This window comes from Echinops telfairi, unplaced genomic scaffold (assembly GCF_000313985.2).
Source record: "Echinops telfairi isolate 266 unplaced genomic scaffold, ASM31398v2 ScPeMD7_7469;HRSCAF=8507_0, whole genome shotgun sequence".
NCBI classification, from domain to species: Eukaryota; Metazoa; Chordata; class Mammalia; order Afrosoricida; family Tenrecidae; genus Echinops; species Echinops telfairi.
In genome coordinates this window covers 74,365,434-74,392,492 of record NW_022111372.1, presented here as the reverse complement: position 1 = coordinate 74,392,492, position 27,059 = coordinate 74,365,434, and the positions used below count along the sequence as shown (strand labels likewise).

Sequence of the window (27,059 nt, the reverse complement as noted above, 5' to 3'; positions counted from 1 at the left end):
AGGCTTTCTACTCCTTTAAAGAGTTACAGTCTCAGAAACCTACAGGGGCAGTTCTATCCCGTCCTGTGGGGTCACTATGAGTCACAATCAACTTGATAGCAATGCGTTTAAGTTTGGTTTTCAACTATGAACAACTGATATTTGTCTATGTACATGGGATTGTACTAATTGATTTGCATATATGATTATAGTCAATTCTTCTAAAAAGTCTTATGAATCATATTTATATTATCAATCCCAGTTTTTTACCTGAGAAAAGTAAGACTTTGAGTATTTGTTGACTTACCCAAGATAAATAATTAGCAGGGGCAGGATCTGAGCTATGTATTTCTGACTCCACGTTTAGTAGATGCTCTGATTAATAATAAATTGCCTCAAATCGTTCTACTAAAAGCCTCTGCACCCCACCCCACCCCCCAAAAAGGCTCTGCCATGATTTTGAAAAGTGCTTTGGCAAGTCGTCAGGGCATCTGAGCTGCACCTGCCCCGTGTCAGCAGGGCTGCCATGGGTGAGACCATGGAATTTTTCAACTCACTTTCCTTGTCAGTAAAATGGGAGCCCTTCGTGCAGTCATTGTTCATTCCACAAACATTGAGAAGTAAACAAAATCTACCACAAAGACTTTTTTCCACCTAAAACACATGGAAATGAGAGAATACGTTCAACCACATTATACATGATAGTGGACGTCATGTTTTGTGTTTTGTTAGAAAAGTTGGAATTATCAGACTTCAAGTTGGTAGAATGAAGAGGCACATACCGAACCTTAAAACCTTCAGGCTCAGAAGAGAGAGGTGGTTATTAAGATGGCATTCTCTCCAATGGAGGCCAAAGACTGCTGCTGGTAGCACTTGGTCCTTGGCACATTGGGCTTCAGCTCCCGCAACCTCCTTTCTGTTCCCTGAATGCAGCCAGCACTCTTCCACCTCTGGTCTTCTGTTCTGCTGTGGACACCCACTGGAAGGATGCTCACTTCCCCAAACCTTTCAGATCCGGCGCCTTTTAAACTCTGAATCTCTTCCCTGGTACCTTCTCTACCAGAGATGCTTGCCCAGGACACAAGTTGATCTCATCAAGTCTGTTCTTTTTCTCTTTAGGAACCAAACTAAACCAATTGCTCATTGAGTTGATTCCAACTCAGGAGGCCCTCATGTGTGCAATAGTAAAACAGGGTCCTGTAAGCTATGCAAAGCTATGCCCTTTTGGAAACAGATCGGAGATGCCTCTTTCTAGTACTGGTTCATTATCTGTTTCTCAAGTACATTGTGAGTTCCAAAGAGAATGTCTTCATCTTTATGTTTCTTATTCTCAGAAAAAAATATCCGACTCACCACAAACTCTCAATAAATATTTTCTTGATGCTAAGCACCCCAAATCTGATGGTTTTTAACTGTTTGCCAACTTGGTTCCTTCACTCATCACAACCAAATGGGGCACCCAGCCCCCCGGCCAATCACTGTGCTCAGACCTGGGGACATGGTGGCAAATGTCCTAATCTCTAACCTCAGGGAGCGCTAGAATATTTCAAAGATAAAATTACTTGCAAGCAGTTGTCCTATGACTGTCACAGACATTTTGTTGCACTTAGCTATGTGCGCCTCTAAGGAAATACCATAACCCAACAGAAGTCACATAGCAACGTAACCTCAAAGCCCAGGCTCCCTGTTTACACCTAGCTACAGATGGCTGTTACAAAAGCAGCTCTTTTCTGTCCTTTTTTGAAAAGTGGATTAGGTCATCCAAAGCACTGTGATTATGGGCAGGCTCAGGGTTTTCATGTCTTGCTGTGGAAGACTCAGAATGGGAAGACTGGATGAGTCCAAAGGGCGTGTGTATTGACAGAGGTTTTGAAGGAAGACAGACCCCTCCATACATTGTTACATTATGAAAGTAAGGTTAGAACACTAGGTGGAGTCCATTCTCATTTCTGTTTGTAGATAGACTAGACATATGTGGAGAAAAGAACAGATTACAAACGATTCATCTTGGCACTCCGAGGGGAGCGGAGATGGTGGGGTAGACATTTAACATATTTTCTCCACATACCGATGCGTGTTCCTATTTATTAAAGGAACAGGCATAGATCTTTTAATTTTCTAAAGTGAGTAAAGCATTTGAAAAAATAAAACAGAAAAAGAAGCACCGCAAAGTTCCCCTGCATTCAATAGGCAGAACTTTATACACATTGACTTCTCACCTCGGTTCTCTGCCTCAGCTGCTAACTCAGAAATCTGCATCCCAGGTGAGGTCAAAGATAGGAAGTAGTGACCGAGCTCAGTCCTCATTTGATGGTACCATCCTCCAAAACTCCAGCCAAGCTCATGCCTACATCACTCACTCGTACAATAGTTAGGACCTCCTTGGCCTCTTTAGTGGATCCCTAGTACCACAGCGATTAAAGCTCTTGGTCGCAAACCTAAAGATCGATGGCTTGAATGCACAAGCCACTTCACAGGAGAAAGACAAGACATTCTGCTTCCATACATATTTACAGCCCTACAGACGTATGAGTCCGTCGCTCACTCTGAGTTAAAAGGGTTCAATGGCAGTGGGTTTGTTTGGTGAACTCGTTCGTTGGGAGAGCACTTTTGATTGAAAACACCTCATAGCAATCAGGTAATTTGTTTACATCATCCCATTTTATTCTCCAATTAACTCTCCAAAGGTATTATTACCCTCCCTTACTAGATGGGAAAGCCTAGCTTCAGAGGGGTTAGATGAATTGCCCAAGTCACAGCATTCGTAACAGGCAGAGGCAGACCGTGAACCGAGCTCTTTCTAACCTTGTGCCAATTTCATCACCAGTTACTATTTTTTCATAAGAATGTAATATTATTATTTTTCATAAGAATACAATATAATGAAATATTTTGCAATCTGTTTGATAGCTGATAGATTACTATGATCGGAAAGTTATTATGCTCTAAAAGGCTCCCATGCTCCTAAGTAGCCTCTCTTCGAGGCTGATTACTCACTGGTGGAATCTGTCTCAGTGGATAGCATATCACAGAACTTGGGATCCACCCTCCAAGTGCCAGGACCCCTCGAAATGGGTACCATGGGGCAGCTCTCCTCATCGTAAATCACGAACACTGTCGAATAAAGTAGTTACCAGGGAACCACATCTAACAAGAGTCCAAGGAAGTGAAGCATGGGTAAGATTTGATGGGGGCGGGAAGAAATAGACAAGGAGGAAATATACAGCAGCATCAGGAGTGTCCACTATCACTGCCGACTGGACAGCTAAGGAGCATGGAGAAGCGTCATGTAGAAAAAGAGGGCTGCGCTAGAGGTACCCATCACCAGGCAGCTCAGGCCTGAGCTGAGGTACTGGGCTAATCAGGAAAAGCAGAGAAAGCCCACACATGGTGTTGCCGTTTGTCACAAAGGCAGTGGGAGAGAAGACATCTTCACTCAAAGAAGACCATTCCAAGGTCATGTCTCTCAGGAGTTTTCTGATGGTGCTGCTCTCAGGCATGTGGGGCCACAGGCAGCAAGCCTGGGGATCTGGAGGGCTTGGTTTACTGACCCTTAAACAGTAATGGAGTTCTACAGTAACCTTATACAGTAATGGAGTTCTTCTCTCTTCACTCATGTCTAAATGGAATATGCTCTTCTGCTCACAGAAAAAGCGCACCCTGAAGGGCTCCATTGAACTCTCCCGGATCAAATGTGTCGAGATTGTGAAAAGTGACATTATCATCCCATGCCACTATAAATACCCATTCCAGGTAAGTCCACCAGACCTAAGGGGATGCTTCCTCCTGGCATGCGCCATGGTTGGAACCTGCAGTCACTGTAAGAGGAGGTGGGGAAGGAATGACTGGCCAGGCTTGACAACAAGACCTAGCCAGCACTTGAGAAGGGTTCTGTGCCCTTGTAGAAAATGGCAGATTCATCATTCAACAAAGATTAAGCATAAACTCTTGGAAATGTTATTTCTCTAGTAGCCCTTGTCTTTCTATCCCAAGGAAGATTCTAATTTCTCTGCCCTGGGGAGAGGGGAAAAAGCTGACCTCCAGAGAACCAGGCCTAGTATTCTTCAAGTCCAGTGTACTCCATGATACGGGGCAACACATTGAGACCCTAGCTTGGAGGTTCTAAGGATGAAGACTCAGATTTCACAACCTGGGAACTCCTGGAACTGCAATGTCCAATACAGTAGCTCTGAGCCACAGGAGGCTATAAATTTAAATATGAAGTAAAATGAAATAATATTCAAAATTATGTTCCTCGGTCACCCTAGTCACATTTCGCCTGGTCTCAAGTCACATGTGAGCAATGGTGATGCAACAGTGAAGCACTGGGCTGCTGTCCAACATAGCATCAGTGGTTCGAATCCACCAGCCGCTCAAAGGGGGAAAGAGGTGACAGTCGGTTTCTGAAAGGCATCGTAGCCTAAAAACGCAAGGAGGCAGGTCCATGCTGCCCTCCAGTCACTCCAAGTCAGAATTCACCCATGGCAGGGAGTTGGGCTTTTAGACTTGTAGTCACATATGGCTGGTAGCTATCGTGTGAGATAGCAATGGCTATGGGAAAGAACCATCCTGTTCAGATCCTATGCCAGATAAAAAGGAACATTGAGTTCTCAGGGTGGCAATCAGAACAATGCTCCGGGCTGTAGTTCTTGGTGCCCTGGGGCCGGCTCTAACTCAGCAACACTGTGTGTAACCAAAAGAAGCATGTCTCTGCTGACTCCCAGGGACTCCCAGTAGAATTTCCACAATGAAATAGTTTTTTTAATTAAAGGATCATTTTATAGGGGGGGGGCTCTTAAAACTCTTATTGCAACCAATTGCATCAGGCACATGTGTACATATGATGCCATCACTCTGTTCTAGTCATTTACTTTCTATTGACCCCTTGGTAACAGCGCCTCTTCCCCCGACGCCCACCCTTGTGACCCCTTGATAGATTATAAATTGTTATTACTATTTCTTATCTCACACCGACAGCTGTCTCCCTTCCCCCATGGTTTCTGTTGTTCTTTCCCATGGAGGGTGTGTGTGTGTGTCGTTATGTGTCGATCCTTGTGATCCGTTCCCCCTTCCTCCTCAAAATGAAATATCGTATGGGAGCAGATAGCCTCGTCTTTCTCCTGAGGAGTGACTGGTGGATTTTAACTGCTGACCTCAAGGAAAACAGCCCGGGGTTTACCCCACAGCACCACCCAGGGTCTGTAAACTGGCATGCAGAGGGACTTTTTCCTTCTAGCAAAGTGGCCCCCATGAGTTGGCTGCGTTAGATCTGAAAGTAAAGGGAATGAGATGGATTTTCCAGTCTTTAAAACTGGGGGTGGGGCTGGTCCGCGGGGGGACACAAACAAAGACTAGTGAAATGTGAAGGTCTGTCATTTAGTTGGCAGTGTGGCGAGCAGGTGACTTCCCTGGGTTTGAAGCTGTGCTGTGCGTATGCTAGATGTGCTGCGCATATGCACTGGGGACAGCTGCATAAGGGTCCACGAGAACTGGCAGTCTACAATTTTTGAAAATGTGGGGTGTCTTCAATAATTTCAAGATAAATGGCATGTCCTTTTAATCTGTGCATCCTTATGTCATCTGTGATCGTGTTTTCGCACATGTCAGAAAGATTACCTTTTGAATCACTGAAAAGGAAAAGAAATATGAGAAGTCAGTGTGTTATGCAGTCCCGAGCGCTTCCTCCTAAGAAGTCCAGCCCACAGTTTTCAGGCAGCTCTTGCTTCCTGGTGGTAAAATCTTTGAGGAGCTGCCTGTAGCTCTGAGGGTCACCCTGTATCTGCACCTGAACATCTGAATGAAAATGACCCTGGGTCCCTAACAACCCCAATGTTTGCCTGTACGATGCCAAACACCTGACCTCAGTCCTCAACTCAGTAAACCAGGAGAGACAGTGGTCAGTCAGCCTTCTCAGGACGTACTTCTCACTCCAGGTGTATTATTTGCAGGTCGTGCATGATAATTACCTCCTGTATGTGTTTGCCCCAGACCGAGAGAGCCGGCAGCGCTGGGTCCTGGCCCTTAAAGAAGGTGAGCAAACGCATACTGTTGAGCCCTGAGACCCCTCAATCCCACCATGGGCTTTTTAGTTCCACAATAGCATAAAGGGTGATTGGGGGCAGTTGATGGTGGAAAGCCCTCAAATTCCAACCACAACCCCAACCCAGCCCCAGCCCCAGCCCCAGAGACAGGAAATAGGAGATGTAAGTGCAAGCTATATCCAGCCTACCACATTCTGTAAGGCCCCAAGCTAAGAATAACTTTTATGTTTTACATAGTGACACAAATACCTACTGCATATCTTCAGTTTTACCTTTTGTTCAATAAAACTTACAGTATTTTCTCTCTGGACCTTTAAGAAAAATTATGCTCAGTAAAGCCTAAAGATAAGGGAAGAAGGAGATACATCCTGGAGTTAGAAGAGCTGGATTTAAATTCTGCCACTGGTCATGTGTATTCAGGCCAGTTTCAGCATTGCTCCGTGCTTGTTTCCATGTCTATTGTTAAAGGGGGACTAGGAATAATGGTACCTGTCTCTGGAGCCTCGAATGAAGTCATCAGAATCAACCAGGCCCATAGTCAACACCCAATACATATTATCTGCCTTTTCAGTTCCTTCATGAAAGTACGTCTCTTAAGCCTTGCCTTCCTCGGTGAAGCAGCCAGGGTGTGAGTAGGTAGGATGTGCAGCCAGGCAGCTCAGGTGAACGTCCCAGCCTGGCCTATTATGAAGTGTGGGACCCTGGACACAGTCGTTGACCTTTCTGCAATCCATCCCTTCAGCTATAAACTCTAATAACCTCCCTTTTTGGTATTGGTGGAGGTCCCAATTTTCTTTTAACTCCACTTTCCACAGACATTTCGAAGCCTGCTTCAGGAGCACCAGTGCTGGCCACATGCAGCCATGCTGCCCCACTCTAAGAAGGCTGCTAATATTTTTAAATAGTTACATTTTAGATGGTTGTGAAAATACACAAGGTTGTTGTGAGGATGGAATTAGTCAGTACAAATAAATCAGTATAGTTAGAATAATAATTCCCTGACCCAAAGAAGCACTCAGTATCCCCAGTATGAGCACTTCTCCTGAGCACTGGATTTGCCAGAAGAACTGGGTTCAAAAAGGAGCCCATCTCTACGCAGTGGTAATGAACAACACCAACAAAATAAGCAAGCTGTCGTGAAATCTTCAGAGGCACAACCACTTTATCTGAAAAGAATGAGAATAAAAATCTAAGTCCTAGCTTCTCTCACAGCTTTGTTTCAAATGGGGGCGACGCTGCCGCTCTCAAGAGAAGGTGCTCTCGGGCATGTAGTAACCCCAAGCACGGAACACAAGCTTTAGGGTAAGATATAATGGAAAGGGCCTTCTCTCTGCATCGTCCAGGGCAAACAACTCCTCTGCAGTCTTCCCTCTAGGCAAAACATTGACTCGCAGGATATTGGAACTGGAAGGAGCATTGGAAATTAGTTAACTAGTTCTGCAGGTTTTATCCTGCTTTAAATTATTCATACCAAAACTTTATTTCACAGCCACAGATCTGGAAGGGCCGAAAGCCTGGTTCCTGTGACTGAAGGTAGAAAGGGGGGAAGTGCCAGAATCCCACCAACTCAGACATCCCATGACCCCTCAGGCACTTTTGTGGAGCCCACAACTCCAGTCTAACATCCACATTGCACAGCTGGGAAACTGAGGCTCAGGTGGAGGGCTTACCTATCCCCAGGACATAAGACAGAGCCAAGCACAGACCTGCTGATGCCTAAGTCCAACACAGGTGCCTCAGGAAAGACACAACAAATTCAGGCGTCCGGTCAAAAGTACTTTTCACTGACTCTCCTGATGGATGAACTCCAGGTCAGGGCGCAGGGTCAAATCCCAGGGAGCTGTCAAGTGATGGCTTGACACACTGACCAGGAAATCATTCTTCTTTTGGTGCCACCCCTTTCAGAAACAAGAAACAACAACAGTTTGGTGTCCAAGTATCACCCTAATTTCTGGATCGATGGGAGATGGAGGTGCTGTGCTCAGCTGGAGAAGCTGGCCGTCGGCTGTGCCGAGTACGACCCGTCCAAGAACTGTAAGAGACCCGGGAGGCCCCTTGCGTCTGTTTTGAAATGATCAACCTCTGTGTTCGTAGGTAGGAAAAGCTCGCTGGCGTGTCAGGAAGTGAGTAGAAAATTCTGGGTTTTCAGAACTTTCTAGGGGGAATCATCTGGTTCTACCACCAGTTTCTTGATTTTTCTTCCTTTCCCTTTAACCGGAAGAGTGTGGTCCGTAGACAGACAGCATCAACATGACCTGGGAGCGAGTGAGAAATGTTCTGGCCTCCCTATAGACCTAGAGCGGGATTCATAGGGTCACAAAATCGCTGGGAGACCGGTGTGCCTGTTGACATTTGAGAAGCACTGCTGTGACTGCGTGTGGGTAAATGGGAATGGCATTACTCAAGAATGAAAGGGCTCCAAAAAGTCGGGGGAAAGGGTCTGTTACTCTCTTTGCATTTCATTCCCCACGTACTTTTGTGAAGCCTTTCATATTACTTTTGTCAGTTGCCATCAATCAGCTCCAACTCACGGCAACCCTGTGTATAACAGGAGAAAGCACTGCCTGGTCCCCCATCGTCTTCATCGTCCTTGGAAGGCCCAAGTCCAATGTTGTGGCCACTGTGTGTTTTGAATGCCCAGGGGGCCAGCGCCCAGCACTCTCTGGGGCAGCGTTTTGCTGTGATTCACAAGGTTTTAGTAGATTGGTTTTTGGAAGGACATCATCCAGCCCTTCTTTCAGGAAACTTTGCTAAAGCCTATCCACCATGAATAAGCCTGTTGGTATTTGAAATACTGGTGGCATCACAACCCTATAGAGAGTGGGGGTGGGGTGGGTCTTAAACATTAGAGACAGCCTTTATGGATATATGATATTACTCATTCACAGTGATATCCTATCATGTGTTTATTGAAAATGCTTCGAAGTTGTGCAGAAGGTTGTCGGCGACTTCTTCCTCCAAACTGGGGAGACGAGTCCTCCTACGTTCTGTCTTGGAAGAAATCTTGCCAGAGTGCTTCTGAGAGGCAAGGCTGGCAAGGCTTCCTTTCACAACTTTGGATATACCATCAGGAAAGACCAGTCCCTGGAGAAGGACCTGGTTGGTAAAGTGGAGGGGCAGCAAAGAAGAGGAAGGCCCACTATGAGATGGATTGATAGCGGCTACCTCAAGGGGCTCAGGCATAGGAAGGATTGTGAGGATGGCCCAGGACCAAACAGCGTTTAGCCCTGCTGTGCACAGGGGTCGCTGTGGCTGGGAGCTGACTCGATGGCACCTAACAACAGCAGATGTGTTTATTGGACGGTGGAGATAAGGGAGTTAAAAAAAAATCTTTTCCAACTCAATGGATTTCTCCCACATCTCCTTCAAATTCATCCTTGACCTTCAAAGCCTCAGAGAAAGAGGCCACCGTCTAAATGAAAAGTGGAAAACCTAATTATGTTTTGGCCTTTGAGGTCAAAGCCTCAGGTCCTGGGACTTTATGGCCAACTCAATATTCACTTCTGGGCATCACACATGCACACACACACTGACACACACACACAGTAAGATGCAGCACCATAGTTGGGCACAACTCTCAGGGGAGATGGCGGTATGGTTAAATCCTGGAAGCTGTGAACAAATTCACTGCCATCATGCCGATTCTGACTCATCTCTGTCAGTCTGCTGGTGATGGGAATGATGACCCACATGGACTCTCCTGCCTGCTCTCTCCTCGCCCCTCAACCTTTCTTACCCCAAACCTAAGACATCTGATCGACAAGGTGGATGGGCTCATATGACTCATGGCCTGGTTCTCTGTGGCTTCCTGAGTCTTAATCCTTCTCACTAACACTTTAAAACCACCACTTCTCACCTTCCACCTTGAGAGAGGAAACTGTTGAAATCTACCAGCCTTTAACCCAGAAGGAGTATTTTTAGGCTTTACAAGGCAGTGATTCCCTGCATCGCCCTGCTGACTCTGCCTGGCTTATTTGAGGAGTGAGATTCTCCAAAAGAAGGGAGATGGCCTGAGCTTGTCTCAGGAAGTGAGAGGCCCTTTCTAAAGCCTGAGAGCCGGTCTTCAAATTCCTGCCAGCACCTTGCTGGCGACCACGGCGAAGTCCCCTTGGGAGGGAAGGCTGGAGGAGAGGTGGCATGCGGTCACCTCTGAGTTCCCTTTCCATTCTGAAGCTCTTGAGTCTGTTTCCATTGTGCAGTTTTCCCCATTCATATGTCAGCTACTCTTCCCAGGGTGGGCACGTGACTGAGGTGCTAGGAACCTGCAGGTCACTCCCTAGGACTGTGCGTGGGGGGTGGCGGTGGGGGGTTGGGGGCTGCACATGCGGAACTCCTCCCACCCTCGTGCGAGCCACTCATGGTCACGCGTGTGGGTGCATCGAGCATTCACTAGGCTAATGGTTCTGTTGCAACCACCTGCCGTTTCCCTTCGGTCCAGCTGCTCATGCTTCGCCCTCCTGCCGCCCCATCTCGACAGCACGTGGAGCCGAGCCGCAGGAAGCCTCTGCTCGGTGCACGCGGCCCTGCTCGGTGGTGCGTCTGAGCGAAAGCCTGCCGGCTCCTGTACAGCACAGTCTAAGAGCATGGGCCTTCGGGGTTAAGAAACATCTGAGTGCCAACGCCAGCACTCCTTGCTTTGTGACTCGGTGTATGATAGGTAATCTAAGACGCTGAGCCACCTTCCTCTTCTGTAAAATGGAGCTTGTGACAGCGGCTACTTCATGGAGATGGTTGGAGATTCGTCTGATGAACAGAATCCTTGTAGCCCAGCCACTGGCACTGATGAGCTCTCGGTACATGTTAATCGTGTCTACTGATCTTGTTTCTGGGCAGGAGAATCTGACACTCAGCCATAGTGCTACAGGTGTGTGTGTGTGTGTGTGTGTGTGTTGGGAGGTGGTTATGTGTAGGTAACTTGGGACGTATCGGAAGTAATTGGACAAAAATGGGCCCAACTCCACTTAGCCCAGGGCAATACCCATTTGTGTGGTGAGAATTGGCCCTGATCCAAGGCCACACAGCTCTTAATGGCAGAGCTGGGATTCGAACACTAGTCTTCTGGTTCCATATGGAGTGCTGCATCACTCTGTGCCATCGCCTCAATCAGATTCATCGTGACCCAAAGGACAAAGGGCATTTTCACAGTTTCTGAGACTGTACATCTCTATGGGCATAGAAAGCCTCATCTTTCTCCCTTCTGACCTTGAGGTTAGCTGCCCAATGTGTAAACCACTAGGCCTCCAGGCCTCCTAACTGCGAAATAGGAGTCATATTTTCTATTATGTGAATTTTCCTTCCTCCCTGCATTTCTGTTAATTTCCTACCCAAATTCACACCCCATAGGAGTTAGCCCAGGGCCTGGGCTCCAGTTTCGAATCTAGAGTCGCCTTTGCTGTTTCCCCCTCGTGGCACAGTCCACCTTCAAGTAATCTCATGCCGAGACCAGGAGCTCACTGCCTAATTTAGTAACCCACCCCCTTCATTTTTACAATTATTACAAATTATTACAAATGTCTTGAGCCAAATAGGAAGATGAGGTTTTCTGCTTCGGGAAAGATTTATAGCCTCTGAAACCCGCAGAAGCAGTTCTGCTCTGTCCTGGGGGTCCCCTGAAGTCAGAATGGGCTCGACGCCTGTGAGTTTGGCTTTCTGTTACGCTTGAGTCTGTGCACCGCCTCCCAGACCCACCCTCACTCGGTTTGGGTCCGCTGATTCCAGGCCTGCCAGTGCAGAGCCGTGAAGGAGCAATAGTGAGAGCGGGGCAAGAGAAGACGGAAGGAAGGAGAGGGGTGAAGAGAGAAGAGAGAAGGCAGGGAGGCGAGGGGAGGGAGGCAGAAAGGGGAAAGAGGGAAGAGTGTAAGGAAAGAGAGAGGAAGAGAGACATGGAGACCCAAAAGAGAGCGAGAAAGGTTGCGGGCTTCGGTCTGGGGGAGGCAGGACTTTATACTCAGATGCCTAAGGCCACTAAAAATGGATCCCACCCTCTCAAAAAAGCAGCCCGATGGCCCCACGCCTCGTCCACCCCCTCCACAAACCACAGCAGCGCCAGGAAGCCAGTGAGTCATTGTCCCCTTGAGTCACGAATCCCCACGCTTGGGCTTAGCAGGTGGCAGGTACGCTCGTGGACAACTGTGCCCACAAGGAAGGGCACAAGCCGAACCCCTCAGTCAACCCCATTGACTTAGGCTTTTCCTGGGGATACAGAAAGGGCTGGAGCCGGAATGTTGCCTTCTGGAAACGTCCATAAAGTATTTCCCAGAGAAGGGAATGCGGAAGCAGCAGGCTGAACGAAAGAAAGCACGTGCATGTTCTAACCATGCTGATGTTGGCTTCGGTGTCTCAGCATCTCCTCTGGCCCCTTCCCTTGGGTGGTTCTCCTGGGGAGGGGGGTGGGCTGTGCTCTGAAAAGCCCCCTGGCTGCTCATCTCTGCCTGTCTCACGCTCATTTTCTTTTTCTGTTTTTCTTGTTTCAGCTTCAAAGAAGCCTCTTCCTCCTACTCCTGAAGACAACAGGGTGAGTGTGCTCTCCAGCTCCAGGTGCCCCGAGCCCACAGGGCTGCGGCTCCTGCCGCTATTTCCCCCCGCCGGCCAGGGCGCTCCGAGCCGCTGGGGAATGCAGCAGCCATTCATTTGAACCCAGTACAGTAGGTTTCTTGTGCTTGACTTGTCTCATGGGTCTCGCCACATAAAAGACCCATCCATTGCCCAATCTCCATCTCACTATATTCACTCAACCAACATTTCTTGATATCAACCCGTGTGTCCATCCACAAGGCCACTCGGGGTGTAGAAAGGACTCTTGCCTTGATAGGGTCACATAGTTACACCACTCCTGGACGTATATGCCTTTGGAATGTTCAAATGTAAAAAAAAGTCCACATTTTTAAAGTACTTCCACTTTCATTAACTAGTTTGATGGTCCCACCCCCTTCAAAGGATTATCATTTGATTCTTATCTGGAGGTTTAGGAAATGACGTCCCTGGAGGTCTGGAGGCTTGCCCAAGGCCACTGAGCAACTTGGAGTGCGAGAGAAAGCTGACCGGGTGCAGGGTAGCTGGTGTGGTGGTCTTCCGCGGGAGAAGTAGTTCTCAAAGGGGGATCCACAGATCTGCTTTTCTGAAATGCAATTTCTGAGCTTCCTCCTTCTAACACTCAAGGGATAGAGAGCCCAGGGAGGTGTGTTTCCATAAGCCTCCAGGTGATTTCCAGGTGTGTTCACATTGGAGATCCAATGGCCTCGAAGCACCAGTGCTTCCTGGAGGAAAGACTCTTGTAGATTCACAGTCTCAGAAACCCACAGGGGCAGTTCTTCCCTGTCCTATAGGGTTGCCGTGCGTCAGAATGGACTCGACAGCAAGGAGTTGGGTTGTGGTTGGCCTTGAGTGTACTGACTCCTGTTACTTAGATGATATCAATCCTACTTTGGGGAAACTTATCCTGTCCTGGAGACAAAAATCGTGAAAAATCAGCCCTCGGTTATGGTCATATCAATACCAGTACGCACATTTGGGTCAAACAGTTGCCGTGGAATTGTTCTCAACTCCTGCGTCAGAGTAGAACCATGCTCTGCAGAGTTCTCACTGCCTGTTTGTCAGAAGTAGGTGGACAGGCTTTCCTTCAAGATGCCTCTGGGTGTTTTCAAACCTCCACCCTTTTGCTTGGCTGCTGAGCACAATAGCCATTGCGCACCTTAACTCATTGAGCCATTGAGCATCGGAGGACCTCAAACTCAAAACCTAAACTCATTGCCATCGAGACAATTCTGACTCACAGCCATCTAGGCACAGACAGGCAGAGCAGAACTGCACTGTCAACGTTTTCTAAGGCTGTACATCTGTACAAGACTGAAAGCCTCATCTTTCTCCCAGCAGGGAGTGGTTGATGAGTTCGAACTGCTGACCTTCTGGTTAGCAGCCCAATTTAGTAACCCACAAGGCTAGTGACCCACTAGGACCCCAAGTTTCCCCACATTGGAATGGTTGCCCTTTAGTGCAGACGCTACTGATTGTGCTGCCTCATTCTTTTCCGGAAGGATAAGCTTTGCTTCTTTTAAGCCTCTCTAGCAGAGTTTCCCATCTGACAACTTCCTCAGGCAAATAGACTCTGAATCCTCCACACCTCAGGCTCGTTTTTCAGATCCGTCATCAGTTGACTCCCCCGCAGCAGGAAAGCAGTACACCTACACTTGCAGAAAATGAGCTCTCTTCCCGCTTCTTTCAGGGATCCTCTGAAGAACAGTTCCCCGCCCCCTTTGAACACATCCTTTGGCTTGTAGATGGTTCCCCGCCCCTCACCCCTCCCCAATCCCACCTAAACCCAACCTCTGGATCTTTACCCAGTTTTCCCTCATCAACGTGAAGGCGAAAGACAGAAAACCCTTCCCTTTGTTTTTCCTCAGGCCACGGCATTTGACTTTTCAGATTTCTTTTTTCTTTTTAATCATTTTATTGGGGGCTCATACAACTCTTATCACAATCCATACATACATCAGTTGTATGAAGCACATTTGTACATTCGTTACCCTCATCGTTCTCAAAACATTTGCTCTCCACGTAAGCCCCTGGCATCAACTCCTCATTTTCCCCCTCCCCCTCCCTCATGAACCCTTGATAATTTTTAAATTATTATTTTGTCATATCTTAAAGGAGGCCGTTGCTATAGTGTTGAGCATTCTGCCCAAGAGGGTTGTGGAATCACTGTTTGGTTCCAACCACACTGTGTTTTCACTGCGTCTCTTCCTTGAGCAACTGAATTCATTTCTTTCTTCGTCTTCTTGTTCTTTCCCCGAAGTGATGATGGCTTTTCGGGTTGGCATCTAGAAAAGCTATTTTGTTTTTACTCCCAAATCTAAGCTAAGGGGCCCCACACTCAAACGGTGAGGGTGGATCTTTCATGTTTGGATGGGAGGCTCTCGATGATCAGTGCAAGGGACAGTCTGCAGCCAGTGGGTGCAAACAAGGCCATGTGCACACTGAAGACCAAATGCTAATTCCACTTGGCCCCCATGGTGTACCCGGGAGCGCTGCTCCTCCATCAAGGCCTCTCCTAGGGGTGGCTTTCTGAGGAGCCACTCAGGGGCATGCCTGCCTGTGTCCTTCCTCCCTGCCTTCCTGTGAAGACACTCTATCCCTGCTACTGCAACCTCGGGGCTGGGAAATGCTCCCTCAGCCAGGATCAGACCAAACTCTTGGAGGACTGGCCTGTTCTGAAGGCTGCAACGGGGCAACTGACAGAGGCTTCTCACCCACCCCTCCCTTCCTGAGTCCAGAGCCTCCCAATCTCTGCAAATTCTGTCCTTCCAGTTACTCACTCTAACCAAGCGTTCCCCAGCCCTCTAAGCCCAATGCCTCCTTCTTATAATGTATCGTATACATCCCCTTTATGACCCTGAAAATAATTTCATACATAGTATAGCTTAGCTGAATACCTGCATTTCAGAAATCATCAGTGCTCTATCTGTAATTTTACAAATAAATGAGGTTAGCAAAATAAAGATAAGGAAAAGGATTTGCCTAAAACAACATCCACTTCTCTTTGTAAATAGTGGGCCGTGGTTGTATTGGAAGACATCGTGAAATAGCCAATTGCATGCACCTGTAAGCAGGATCCCATCAATTTGGCCAGCTCGCCAGTGCGCGGACTGGTACAGAAATGTCGTAGCAGCGGCTCAAATACAAGTGTGCCATCTGTGATATGATTTTCCAGACGGTGGTCACTTCTTGGTTAAGTTCAGGAACTCAGCCCAACTGTCAAAATGTGGTAAAGGAAAGCAAGCATAATTCTCCCTCAACGTAGAAAAGAGTTGTATCTCTGGAAAACCCATAACTTTGTATCGGGTAGCGGTAGATTCTTGGCTCAAATTCTTATTAGCTTAAACATGAATGTCTAATTTTAAAAGGTCCTTGGGTGGTACAAGCAGTTTGTGGTTGGCTGTTACAGATAAGGTTGGTGGTTTGAGCCGCCCAGTCATGTTATAGAAGAGACGGCTGGCGTCTCCTTCAGAAAGATGGTGGCCACCAAGAGCCCTGTGGAGCGCAGTTCCACCCCGACACATGGGAGGGTGCATGAGCTGGAATCAGCTTGATGGCAATGAAGGTTTGGTCACATGGGGCACTGAAAAGTTGTATAGGACATGAGACACATCACAGTGTTTCTATTCTTGGCCATCACCTACTAAGTGCCAGTAAGTAGCACACTTTGAAGTGTGTGATACTCAAAATACTCCTGTCCAGAATGTCCCCTTGGGATGCACCACAGACCTTTGAGAATGGCTGCTCTGACTTTTCTGTTTGGCATGACTAGTTAGCTAGCTGAGATGAGCACCAAGAAAAATTTCTCCTTGATCTTCTTTCCATGTTTCCAAATGCAAATCTTCCTTCTATTAGCTCAGACCAAATGCTGCCCCATTGACTCATATCTGTAGATACCCAAGACGCCATCACTCGACAAACACCACGTGTACCTGGACTTGGCGTTTGGGGCTGCATGAGCTGGGTGGCATTTTGCATCAGTCTGACCAGCTGTTGCTTTCTCCGTTTCATTATTTCTATGCTGCCAAATGCCTGCAATGTAGCGCTTTCCCCTGCTATCCCAAAGTAGAGCATGCCCACAAAACTTTTTGTAAAAGAAAAGGCCATGAATTGAGAAAGTAATTACCATTGATTTATATAGGAAGAAATTCTGAGCACCCCAAGACCACAAAACAAACACACAGTCCTACCAAGTAACGCATAAAAGCTAAAAGCACACGAACACAGGTACAGCTCACAGCTTGGGTGGCTTGATGTTGAGAGGCAGGAGTGTAGCTGCCAGGGAAGGGGCTTGAGGACACCACTCTCACTGCTGGGGCTGGGCTGGAGTTTGTGCAAGCTACCTCTTTAACAGTTTGCTGTGAAACCCAAGTTAAATGCTATTCCACATTTCACCTGTTTCCATTAAAGTGAAAATCCTTTTCAGATTTCCTCTGGTTGGTGGAAACAGGTACGACTGTAGATCTTTCATAAGAGCCAATCAATTGCCAAAAGGTGTGTAGGGGGTGGGGGATCTGTGGGAGACTATGATTTCCCCCCAGACTACAACACATTTTAGCCAGCAACCTCATTTATACTTTCAAAATACATGTCTACCCACATTAGGTATGGCCATCAAGAGCTCATGACTGTTAATTTTACAATCCCTCTTCCACTACCCTCAACGTCTCATCCTAAGAAAAGCATTGAGGTGTAGAAGTGTGGGGGAAAGAGAGCCCACAAGCAAAAGAAGGGCGTCTCTGTGCTTTAGCTGAAAAGACATTAAGATTAAACCCTAAACTTGTCCTCTTCCATGTCCTCATCTGTGCCTCAGTTTCTCCATTCAAAAAGAGAGAGTTGGATTAAATGATCTCTTGAAGGCATTCTATTTCTGGTTGTTGGGTTGTTATTGGGTGCCATGGAGTCAGTTCTGACCCAAAGTGACCGTATGCACAGCAGAACAAGACACCGCTGTGTCCTGCGTCATCCTCACAATAGTTTCTGTGGTTGAGCCCATTGCCACAGCCATGGTGGCTCTGGTAGCCTACCATTCGAGTGACATGAACAACCCAAAGATCCAATCAGCAAAGCATCAACTGGGTGAGTCAGTGTTGACTGCATCATCTAATGGCCAGTAATTGAGATTTTGTGATCAGTGACCAGATACAGCAGACTCTTGTGGAAAACATGTGGTTTTCTAGGAATTCACTGTGGTTGGAATTTCTCTCCCTGCAAGTGAGAGGTGATGAATTCCAGTTCACACTGGATGGTTTCATACTCACTCGTGTAATTCTGACTCACGAAGAAGATCGCCAACCAGAAGAAGGTAGGTTGCTTCAGTGGCTACAGGGGCTAGTGTGTTGACCTGGAATAGATCTAGAAGCAAGTCACAGCCCGGGCATTTGCTAGCTTGGTCTGCATTTTACCTCCCCTTTGTATCTGTTTGATTTTGCCGTCTTCCTCATCAGCGGTCACTTCCGGAACCCGATGAAACTTTGGTCATTGCCTTGTATGACTACCAAACAAACGACCCCCAGGAGCTCACCCTTCGCTGCAGTGAAGAATATTACCTGTTGGACAGTTCTGAGATCCACTGGTGGAAAGTCCAGGACCGAAATGGGTAAGGAACTTGTGTGGTTACTGTGTGTGAGTCCCCAAGTGGTGCTGACAGTTAAACCCCTCAACTGTTAGCCACAAGATTATAGGTTTGAGTCCACCAAGAGGCACCTTAGAAGAAAGATCTGACAACCTATGTCCAAAAACATCAGCCTTAAAAACCATACAGAGCACACTGCTACTCTGAAACACATGGGTTGCCAAAAGTCAGTGAACTCAATGAGAAGAGGTAGCTATTGTTCCAGGGTTTGAGGTGTGGTGGGGACAAAGAAAATGTGTCCTACTTCTCTCGGCGTGGTCACCAGACTGAGCTGGGAGAAGAGAGCAGAGGGAGAAGGAAGAGAGAGGAAGAGGAAGGATCAGAGGGGAGATTTACCTCTTCTCAGAAATGGCCTAGAAGCAGTCACTTTGCAGCTCACTGTACAAGGTAGTTGATTTCCTGGAATATCATTCCTGTGCCGCATCACAAGCACCCTCACCTAAAAACCCCCTGGGTTTTCCCATTGACATCCACAGCTTGAGAGATTGGCAAATTTTGTATTGTTTTAAGCATAGTTATTCTGGAGTGCTTAAATGAGGATGATGTACATTCCATTGAGTCAAGAAAGAGATGGTGCAGATTAACACACTGCCATCGCTTCTGACTCATAGAAACTCTATAGAACAGAGTAGGACTCCTCCTTTGGTTTCTGAGACTGTAAGCCCTTCTGGGAGCTGACAACCCCATCTTCCTCCAGAGAGGCTGGTGGTTTCAAAGTCCGAACTTTGGGTTAGCAGCTCAGGATGTAAGCCATTACACCACCGGGGAGATTGCAGGGTAAACCAAACCAAGCTCCCTGCTATGGGCTTTGTTCCAACACATAGCTGCCCTCTAGGAGAGGGTAGAACTGGCCTTGTGGGTTTCCCAGACTGTTACTCTTTATGAGACTAGAAGGCCTCATCTTTCTTCCACAGAGTGCAGATGAGATACATTAAAAATGATCAGAACGAAGATAGTAAGGTTTAGTTGCCATCAAAATCATTGAACTAGCTGTCCAAATGATTCATTGACAACTTGTAGAACTAGGAAAAACCAAATGAACTTTGACCTAATTTTAAATACATACAACACAATAAGGTTATTAACCTTGAGAGTGCTCTGGGATGGGGATGAAGGGATACTGTTGCCTAGTTGAAATGCATCCGTTCTCACTGTAGCGCTGTCCCCTCTTAATATAGCTGCAATGTCCCAAAGTGCTCTCCAGGATAGAGTAACTTCAATGGCTGTGTAAATCCAGGCTTTAAGTACTTTTTAAACTATGAGGTTATTATTAATTAAAGATATGAAAAAGAAAATATCCCCTTATTACATCTAGACCACATATACCAATAATTCATTTAAAAAAACAATCACTACCAGTGCCAAGAAGCAGAGGTGACAAAGAAGCCCCTTCCTTATTTCCCACATCAATTCCAATAACCAACCAACAACCAAGGAGCAAGCAAACAAAACTCGCTGTCGTTGCCAATGCAGCCCTAATTGCTATTAGATCTCTCTTTTTATTTTTTTAAAATTTTTGCATGATTGGAATTAAGATGGTCATAGATCAATCAAAGAAGAAGAGGAGGAAAGACAACATTACTGAGTGTAGCTTTTGATTCATGACCACTCTACACGACAGCGTAGACCTGCCCAATCGTGTTTTCAAAGCTGTGCGTCTTTGCAGAGACAGATGGTCCATCTTTCTTCCGTGGAGCAGCTGGTCGGTTCCAGCGGCCAATCTTTTGGCTGAAAGCCATGTGCTGTCCGCTCTCTGCCACGCTCCTTCCTCATGTAAAAATGCACCCACTTCTCATGGACATACGAAGTCCATAGCCCTCCTATTCACCTAGCTTTTGATCGTTTATGACGTCATCTCATGTTTTCATGAAGACTTATCTCATGTGTAAAATAAATGCAAAAACCAACATGATCAAGTTATCAAGGTGAAGCAGGCCGTCACAGGGGGATGTTTAGTTTCCAACTTACTTGCTTTGTTTGCTCCGCTTGTTACTTCAGTCAATGCCCCCCCCCTCAGAAAAGATATTTTGTTTATATCTGTTGGCACTCTTCTGAGAATATGTACAGTGTCAAGCCATTTCCTTGAAGGTTTCCTCATTTTCCGCTGTCCCTCAAATATTTATCCACAGGGGATATTTCTAACTGTGGAATTGTTGAATCCAAGTATGTGATATACTTTTACATCAGTAATTCCCTCAAAAGGGTGGCCAAAATTACATAGCCACCACAGAGTTGCAAACAGGGCCTATTTTATTACATTCTCACCAATACTGAACACCATTAAGCTTTTTTAAAAGCCACTTTGATAACTTTCCAAGCAAAGAATGAAACCCCTTGCCATGAGGCAGTTCTGACTCATAACAAACCTGTAGGACAGGGACGGCTTGCTTCTGAGGGTTTTCAAGACAAACTCCGTACAGGAGCATACAGCTCCTCCTTCTCCTGAGGAGCGGCTGCTGGACTTGAAACACGGAGACAGAGGAAACAGCTGGATGCTTAACCTGCTGTGTCACCACATAAACGGTTCAACGAGGTTAAGTATTTTATTTTATTATCCGTTTGGGGTGTAAATATCTTTACAGTTCCAGCCTCACATTGACATAAACAAAATGTATATTTTCACGTGGGGGTGGGGCTGGTAAGATGTGGTTAAATCCAGAATGGTTTGGGGGCAGTATATACCTTGGTAGCTAAAAATAGACCCTCAAAGGCCCATTTCTGGAACTGTGTTCTTTAGTTCACTCACAGTGAATGAGGCTGATCACATGACCAGATCCATTTAAGGAGCAAGCACCAGGGGCCTGGATCTACAAATTATCAGAGAAACTTGCTCAGAAAGTCACCGTTTTGATTCAGCTGACATTTAGCATCACTAATGTGCCAGGAAATTTCTTCTCATAGGTCTTACTTCTCCAAATGACAGTTTACCCTTTGAACAGTGGTCCATAAAAATGCTCAATGCGCAGCACTTCAAAGAGCATCGGGCAGGGTATCTCGGAGGGCACTCTGCATTGTGGGAATTTCCCTAGGTTGCTATGCAACAGTGACTGGTGGTGGGAAGTACGCAGATGGGCAGACAGGCAATGTGAACTTTCATCTGATTTTGGGCAATGACTTAAACTCTGTTCCTCTATTTCTTTATGTGCAAAACTGAAATGACAGTATCAGCTTTACTTACTTCACGGTGTTGATAAAATCACCAAGATGATGGAAATGGAAGAGTTTTGTTAATTCCCTATAAGATACAAGTGAAAAGAACCAGTATCATTTGCATTGACCCCCAGCTTTAGTTGGCCTATGAAAACATAGTAATTCTATTGGAAAACAAAGGTAGTTTTTGATCATTAATAGCATTGTAAACCCATGGTGTGGCAAAGACAGATATAATGAAGGGGAATTCCGGAAGAGTTACAGACAGAATGACAAGTCATTTTCAAATAGGTATCTCTTACCAGCTGCCAGTGGCCCCTTGAGTACCTAGTTAAGGAACTCGGAGACCTGCTGTGCAGTTGGCTGAAGAGTGTGTGGCATGACGGATGGGCTGTGTTTGCTGTGGGCATAAGATGCAAAATGCTCATTCTGTGCCTGGCATCTCTATTCTTGATTTCTTCACTCCTCAAAGAAACTGTGATAGGCATTACATCTTGCCCATTAAGCACTAGGCTGAGAAATAGCCTTATTCTGCAAAAAATGAAACCACGGTAGGAGGCAGAAGCGGAAAAAATGATCAGGCTTTCTTTTGTACATTAGCAGAGTGCAACTTTATGATGGTCGAGTTTAGGTTCCTTATTTTACAAAGTCACAGGCCCAGAGAGCAGAAGCAGCAAAGTTCTCACCTTGTGCATTGAATGAGATTATGGCTGGGAGGATGCCGTGAAAACTATGCGCGCGCGCGCACACACACACACACACACACACACACACACACACACACATGATTTTGATATTCCTCTTCATCTTTCTCTCCATGCTGCTTTGTGTGCGCACACTTTTGAATTGCTGTTCCAAAGAGACACCCCTCAAGTCCAGCCTGATCTCCTCATATTTTCTCTCGGGCCTTTTGTAGGGGAAGACACTTCATTATCAAGAGAAACCAAAGAAAAACCTCTTAGAGAGGCCTGGGATTCAAAAGATTACAATATAGACCGGCAGTATCTTTTGGGACTTGTGGTTGGAAAGTAAAATTTTACTTCTAATTCGTTTGGTTTCTTGGCTATAAAATGATGGTAGTGAAGTGGAAAAACTGCTATCACATGTTAAAAAAAAAGCTTCCTGATAAAAAGCAGAGACTGCACATGAATCGCTCCCCCTCTTTTGTTTTTCCAGCAGAGGAAAGTTCACAGTGAGGAGAGCAGCAAACAGAGCTATGACTATAAAGGAGCCACTATTGATTTTATTAGTTCATAGTTTAGGGGTGAAGCCTATTGCCTTTAACAGTTAACAGGTTGTTGTTATTTTGTTTATTTATTTATACAATATCTTTTACTCCAAAACTGTAAAGCATATTATTACTGATACCAAATAATGTGAGAAATGTGCATTATTAAATGTTTCATAGTTTAAATCTTTAAAAGCAACATGGGTGTTAGGTATAATTAACCTAATACAAATTTCCCTTTTAACAGGCATGAAGGATATGTACCAAGCAGTTACCTGGTGGAAAAATCTCCAAATAACCTGGAAACCTATGAGTACGTTTATTGTTGTGTTCTTCAAAACGTAATACTCCTTAGGTGAGAAAGGTCCCTAGCATGGAGCATAGTTCTACTCTGTAACACAGGGTGTCACCGTGAGTTATAATTGACAGCAAGGGGGCGAGGTTTTAGGTTAGGTGTTTTTATGAGTTGAATTTAAACCTCATCTGTTCTTGATTCATGTGTTTTGCTTCCTTATTGTGCCCCCTAAGAGCTCTGTGCATGCAGTGTGTTATGCATTGGGCTGCTAATGTAAGGTCAACAGTTTGAAACCACCAGCTACTCTGAGGGAGAAAAAGGAGGCTTTCTACACCCGTAGGGGGCTATCAGCCTCAGAAACGGCAGGAGCAGTGCTACTCTGTTCTGTAGGGTTGTCATGAGTTGGAATCGACTAATGGACGGGAAGTTTGGTTTGGATTCTGCTCACTAAGAGTCAGACTCCAGCTCATGGCAGTGCGTTTGATTGCTGACATAAGCAAGAGAGAAGCGCCTTAAAGAGAGCAGGGGAAAGATGTGGCTTCTCACCTCCCTTTAGTAAAAAGGCAACAATTGTGACAAAGAACAGTGAAGTACTGAGCATCCCAAGAAGACGGCTCTTGCTTGTGAAAGTCTAGATACTGTGGACGGATAGAAACAAGTTTTAAGTATTAATGAGTTTCTAACATGATGAGCCACATGCTTCCAAGAGCAAAATAAGAGAAAGACAAATAAAGTATTCTATATCGACTTTGATTGAGCTCAGTGTTTCTCTCCAAGGTGTCATTTAGAATAGTCTACAAGAATATCATTAAAGGGAACCATGGAGTATTTGAAGAATGAGGCTTCAGGGTTATTGGAAGGCTCATTAATATCCTGCAATATGCAGATGACAGAGCCTTGCTTACTGAAAGTAAAGTGGACTTGAAGCACAAACTAATGGAGATCAAAGACTCCAGGCTTCTGAATGGATTACAACTTAGGGTAAAGAAAACCAAAATCCTCAAAACTGGACCGATAGACAACATCCTAGAACCTGGAGAAAAGACTGAGGTTGTCAGCAGGAAAGGCAGCCAGAATGCTCATTAAAAGCGAGGATGTTAGCATATCAGCTCGTGTGCATTGAACATGGTATCAGGAGACGGCAGTCAGTCCCTGGGAAAGTAGACGGCCAGTAGAAAAGACTCTCAGTGAGATGGACGGACACAGGGGCTGCAACAATGGGCTCGAGTACGAGCTCCTATAACAACCCTTGTCAGCATGGCAGTGAGCAGGGCCCTGTGTGCACTGTTCTACACAGGGTGCCTATGAGTCAGAACTTGCTCCACGGTACCTAACAACCATTGGTTTTCACCAGACCTTAAAAACATTGTAAACAATATAATTACTTTGCAGATTATCTGGAAGACAAGCCTTAAAGAGGAAAATGCTAAAGCTGTCTCAAAAGAATATTTGCTAAACTCACAAATTTATATTACATTTTTATACCAGCCCTAGCATCATCCTACTTATAACCACCCAGTGTGTTCTAAAGAGAAGATAAATGCTTTCTAAACCTCGATTGTGGAAATTCTTCCAATGTACACACATGTGGGGCGAATAATATAATGAACTTCCATACCCAGCTTAGACAGTGATCTCTCTTGTGGAAGCACTTGTTCAGCTGTTCTTGTCCAATTTAAACATGTACAAGTGTCCTGTTTTGCTTTAGCTTTTAAAGGTCTCTGTAGCAACAGAAAAGGAGTGGGTACTTTTCTAGCATTTTCTTGCATAAGTACCTCGTGGCATCCTTAAGCATGCTGTTGACCATGCCTCTTCCTGCTTTCAGGTGGTACAACAAGAGCATCAGCCGGGACAAAGCTGAAAAGCTTCTGCTGGACACAGTACGTCTCCTTAGCTTTCCTTTCCACTTACAAATGGGCGGTTGGTTCAGGCAGGCTGTGCTTTAGCGGCTGCAGTGGGCTGAGATCTTGGATTCACAGTGGTTTGATGTCTGGTCAAAGTAATCTGGGATTGACAAAATTGGCAAATGACCGCATTTTCCAGTTACCATTACTTTGGACAAAGTCCTTGGTGGTTGAATGGTGAAAATGTTCAGCTGCTAACAGGAAAGCTGAGGGTTCAAGTCCACACCCAGACACTTGTCAGGAGAAAAGGCCCTAGGATTTCCTTCCAAAGACTCAGCCCTAAACACCCTCTGGAGCATAGATCTCCTGCGGCCTCCAACAGTCACCATGAGTTGGAAATGACCAGCCAGCAGCGGGGCTTAAAATACCTCACTGCCAGCGGGTCAATGCCAACCCATAGCAACCCGACAGGGCAGGATCGAGCTGCCCTTGACAGTTTCCAAGACTGTAACTGTTCATGGGAGTAGAAAGCCCTGTCTTCTCCTATGGACCTGCTAGTGGTTTTGAACTGTGGACCTTCAGATCACAGTCCAACGTATAACCACTACACCACTAGGGCTCCTGCAACTGGGCCCAGGAGTTCTTAAAAATAGCAGGCAATGGCTACTGGCAACCCTTTGAGACGGGGACATGGGAGGATGTCAGCTGTGATGAGGAGGTGATGAATCCCGTTGAAGAATTACACAAAAAACATGCAGCTCATCATTTGCATGCTATTTCCTTTGTGCCAGAGAAGCTGGCAATACATGAATTTCATCTTTCAGAGGCAAAACCAATTTACATAGCTGCCCAGTCGGTTCTGACACATAGTGACCCGATCGGCCACCTCCATCCACTGCCATCGCGTGGACTCTGACTCACAGTCATACCGTCAGCCTTTATGGGAGCAGAGCGCTTCATCTTGTCGCACAGAGTAGCTGGGGTGTCTGAACCGTGGACTTTCTGTTAACGGTCCTGTGCTTACCCAACCGCACCCGCAGAGCTCCCAACAGCCCCCAGGTGTCCCGCACCTGTAGTCCTCATGAATGCAGACCGCGCCACTGCCCTTTGGTGAACAGCTGAGTACTTTAACCACTGCACCGCCAGGGGTTCTATACAAAGAAAGGGGAAGATAAAAAGAGAAAACGGCACTCTCTGGCTTTCTTTGGGGAAGTCACTCCTTGGCTGGAAGCTAGTGAAGACACCAAGTAGTGTCTTCTGTTCCTGAGCAGTTTGTTCTCAGCACAGAGAACAAGGTCAGTTGCTTATGGACTCTCCCCACCCCGCTGTGGTGACCTGTGGCAGGGGCCGAAGAGAGGTGGCTCTGTCCTGTCTGGGAGGTAGCATCCTCCACCTCATGGCGGGTTTGCCCACTCCCCTTACTAGGATTTCTCCCCATAGACTCGTGCACTTGCCCTTCTGTTAAGCACAGGGCTAGACAGTTTGGGGTGATTGAGGCAGGATCCTTACCCTCAGTGAGCTTTCTATGCTCCTGGGAAAGAAGACAGTCTATAAAGAACGGGCTAGAGAACACTCTAGAGAAACTATAAGCATTCAGGACTGGCCCTGGTTTGGAGTTAAGAGAAGCCTCGAGAGGAATTGGGAAAGGCTTTGTGGGAGCAGCAGAAGTGAGTTGAGGCTGTACTGAGAAGGGCTCTAGTTTGGTTCTACAAGAACTCCATGCTGCAATTGTTTCATGTGCTTCCCAATAGACCGCATGTTTGAATCACAGGGAATCTTCTAAAGCATAGAGATTCCGGATCCCATCCAGACCTACAGAATCAGAATCCGTGGGCTCATTCCCGAGTATCTGTGTTTCATTTCTCAGTCAAATATGTGGTCTACCCTGGCCTGCCCAGCACTTTGACTCCGATCAGTGGCAGGTTGGATGTGGTCTGATTCACAGAATGAAACCTTTCCCATCCCAACCCATGCGCACGTCACGGGTTGCGGTGTTGGAGCCCACTAGAGTCTCTCTGGACGCCACAGGGAAGAGTGGCTGGCAAAGGGCTGGCTGAGGGGTGTCAAATCAGTGTAACATCTGCACTCCACAGTTTACACAAGTACAGACTTCGCTTTTTAAATTGTCAGTAATTATCTATAAACTCACTGCCATCGAGCTGATTCCTAAAAGACAGTGAGAAACAGCTCCATAAGGCTTCTGAGACTGTAAATCTTTGTAGAAATAAACAGCCTCATCTTCCTCTCATGCATGGCTGCTGAGTTCCAACCACTAACCTTGTGGTTAACCTAACAGCTTACTGCACCGTCAGAGTCCTTAAAACAATTTATAAACTATCAAGGGCTCATGAGGGAG

The 27,059-nt window shown here is 46.3% G+C and overlaps 1 protein-coding gene across 3 annotated transcripts in view; it reads left to right on the top strand.

Moving 5' to 3' along the window:
* The window catches only part of ITK (IL2 inducible T cell kinase), a 75,621-nt gene that overhangs the window by 27,112 nt on the left and 21,450 nt on the right, over nucleotides 1-27,059 (top strand). For 2 of the 3 annotated variants that reach the window (XM_045284807.1, XM_004696753.2), the window contains exons 2-8: nucleotides 3,628-3,732; nucleotides 5,928-6,009; nucleotides 7,926-8,054; nucleotides 12,494-12,534; nucleotides 17,999-18,150; nucleotides 22,812-22,877; nucleotides 24,685-24,739. In XM_045284807.1, the coding sequence (XP_045140742.1) occupies nucleotides 3,628-3,732; nucleotides 5,928-6,009; nucleotides 7,926-8,054; nucleotides 12,494-12,534; nucleotides 17,999-18,150; nucleotides 22,812-22,877; nucleotides 24,685-24,739 (630 nt within the window). Of the gene's footprint in view, nucleotides 1-3,627; nucleotides 3,733-5,927; nucleotides 6,010-7,925; nucleotides 8,055-12,493; nucleotides 12,541-17,998; nucleotides 18,151-22,811; nucleotides 22,878-24,684; nucleotides 24,740-27,059 lie in introns of all 3 variants that reach the window. The other variant, XM_013005537.2, reaches the window with a different exon arrangement.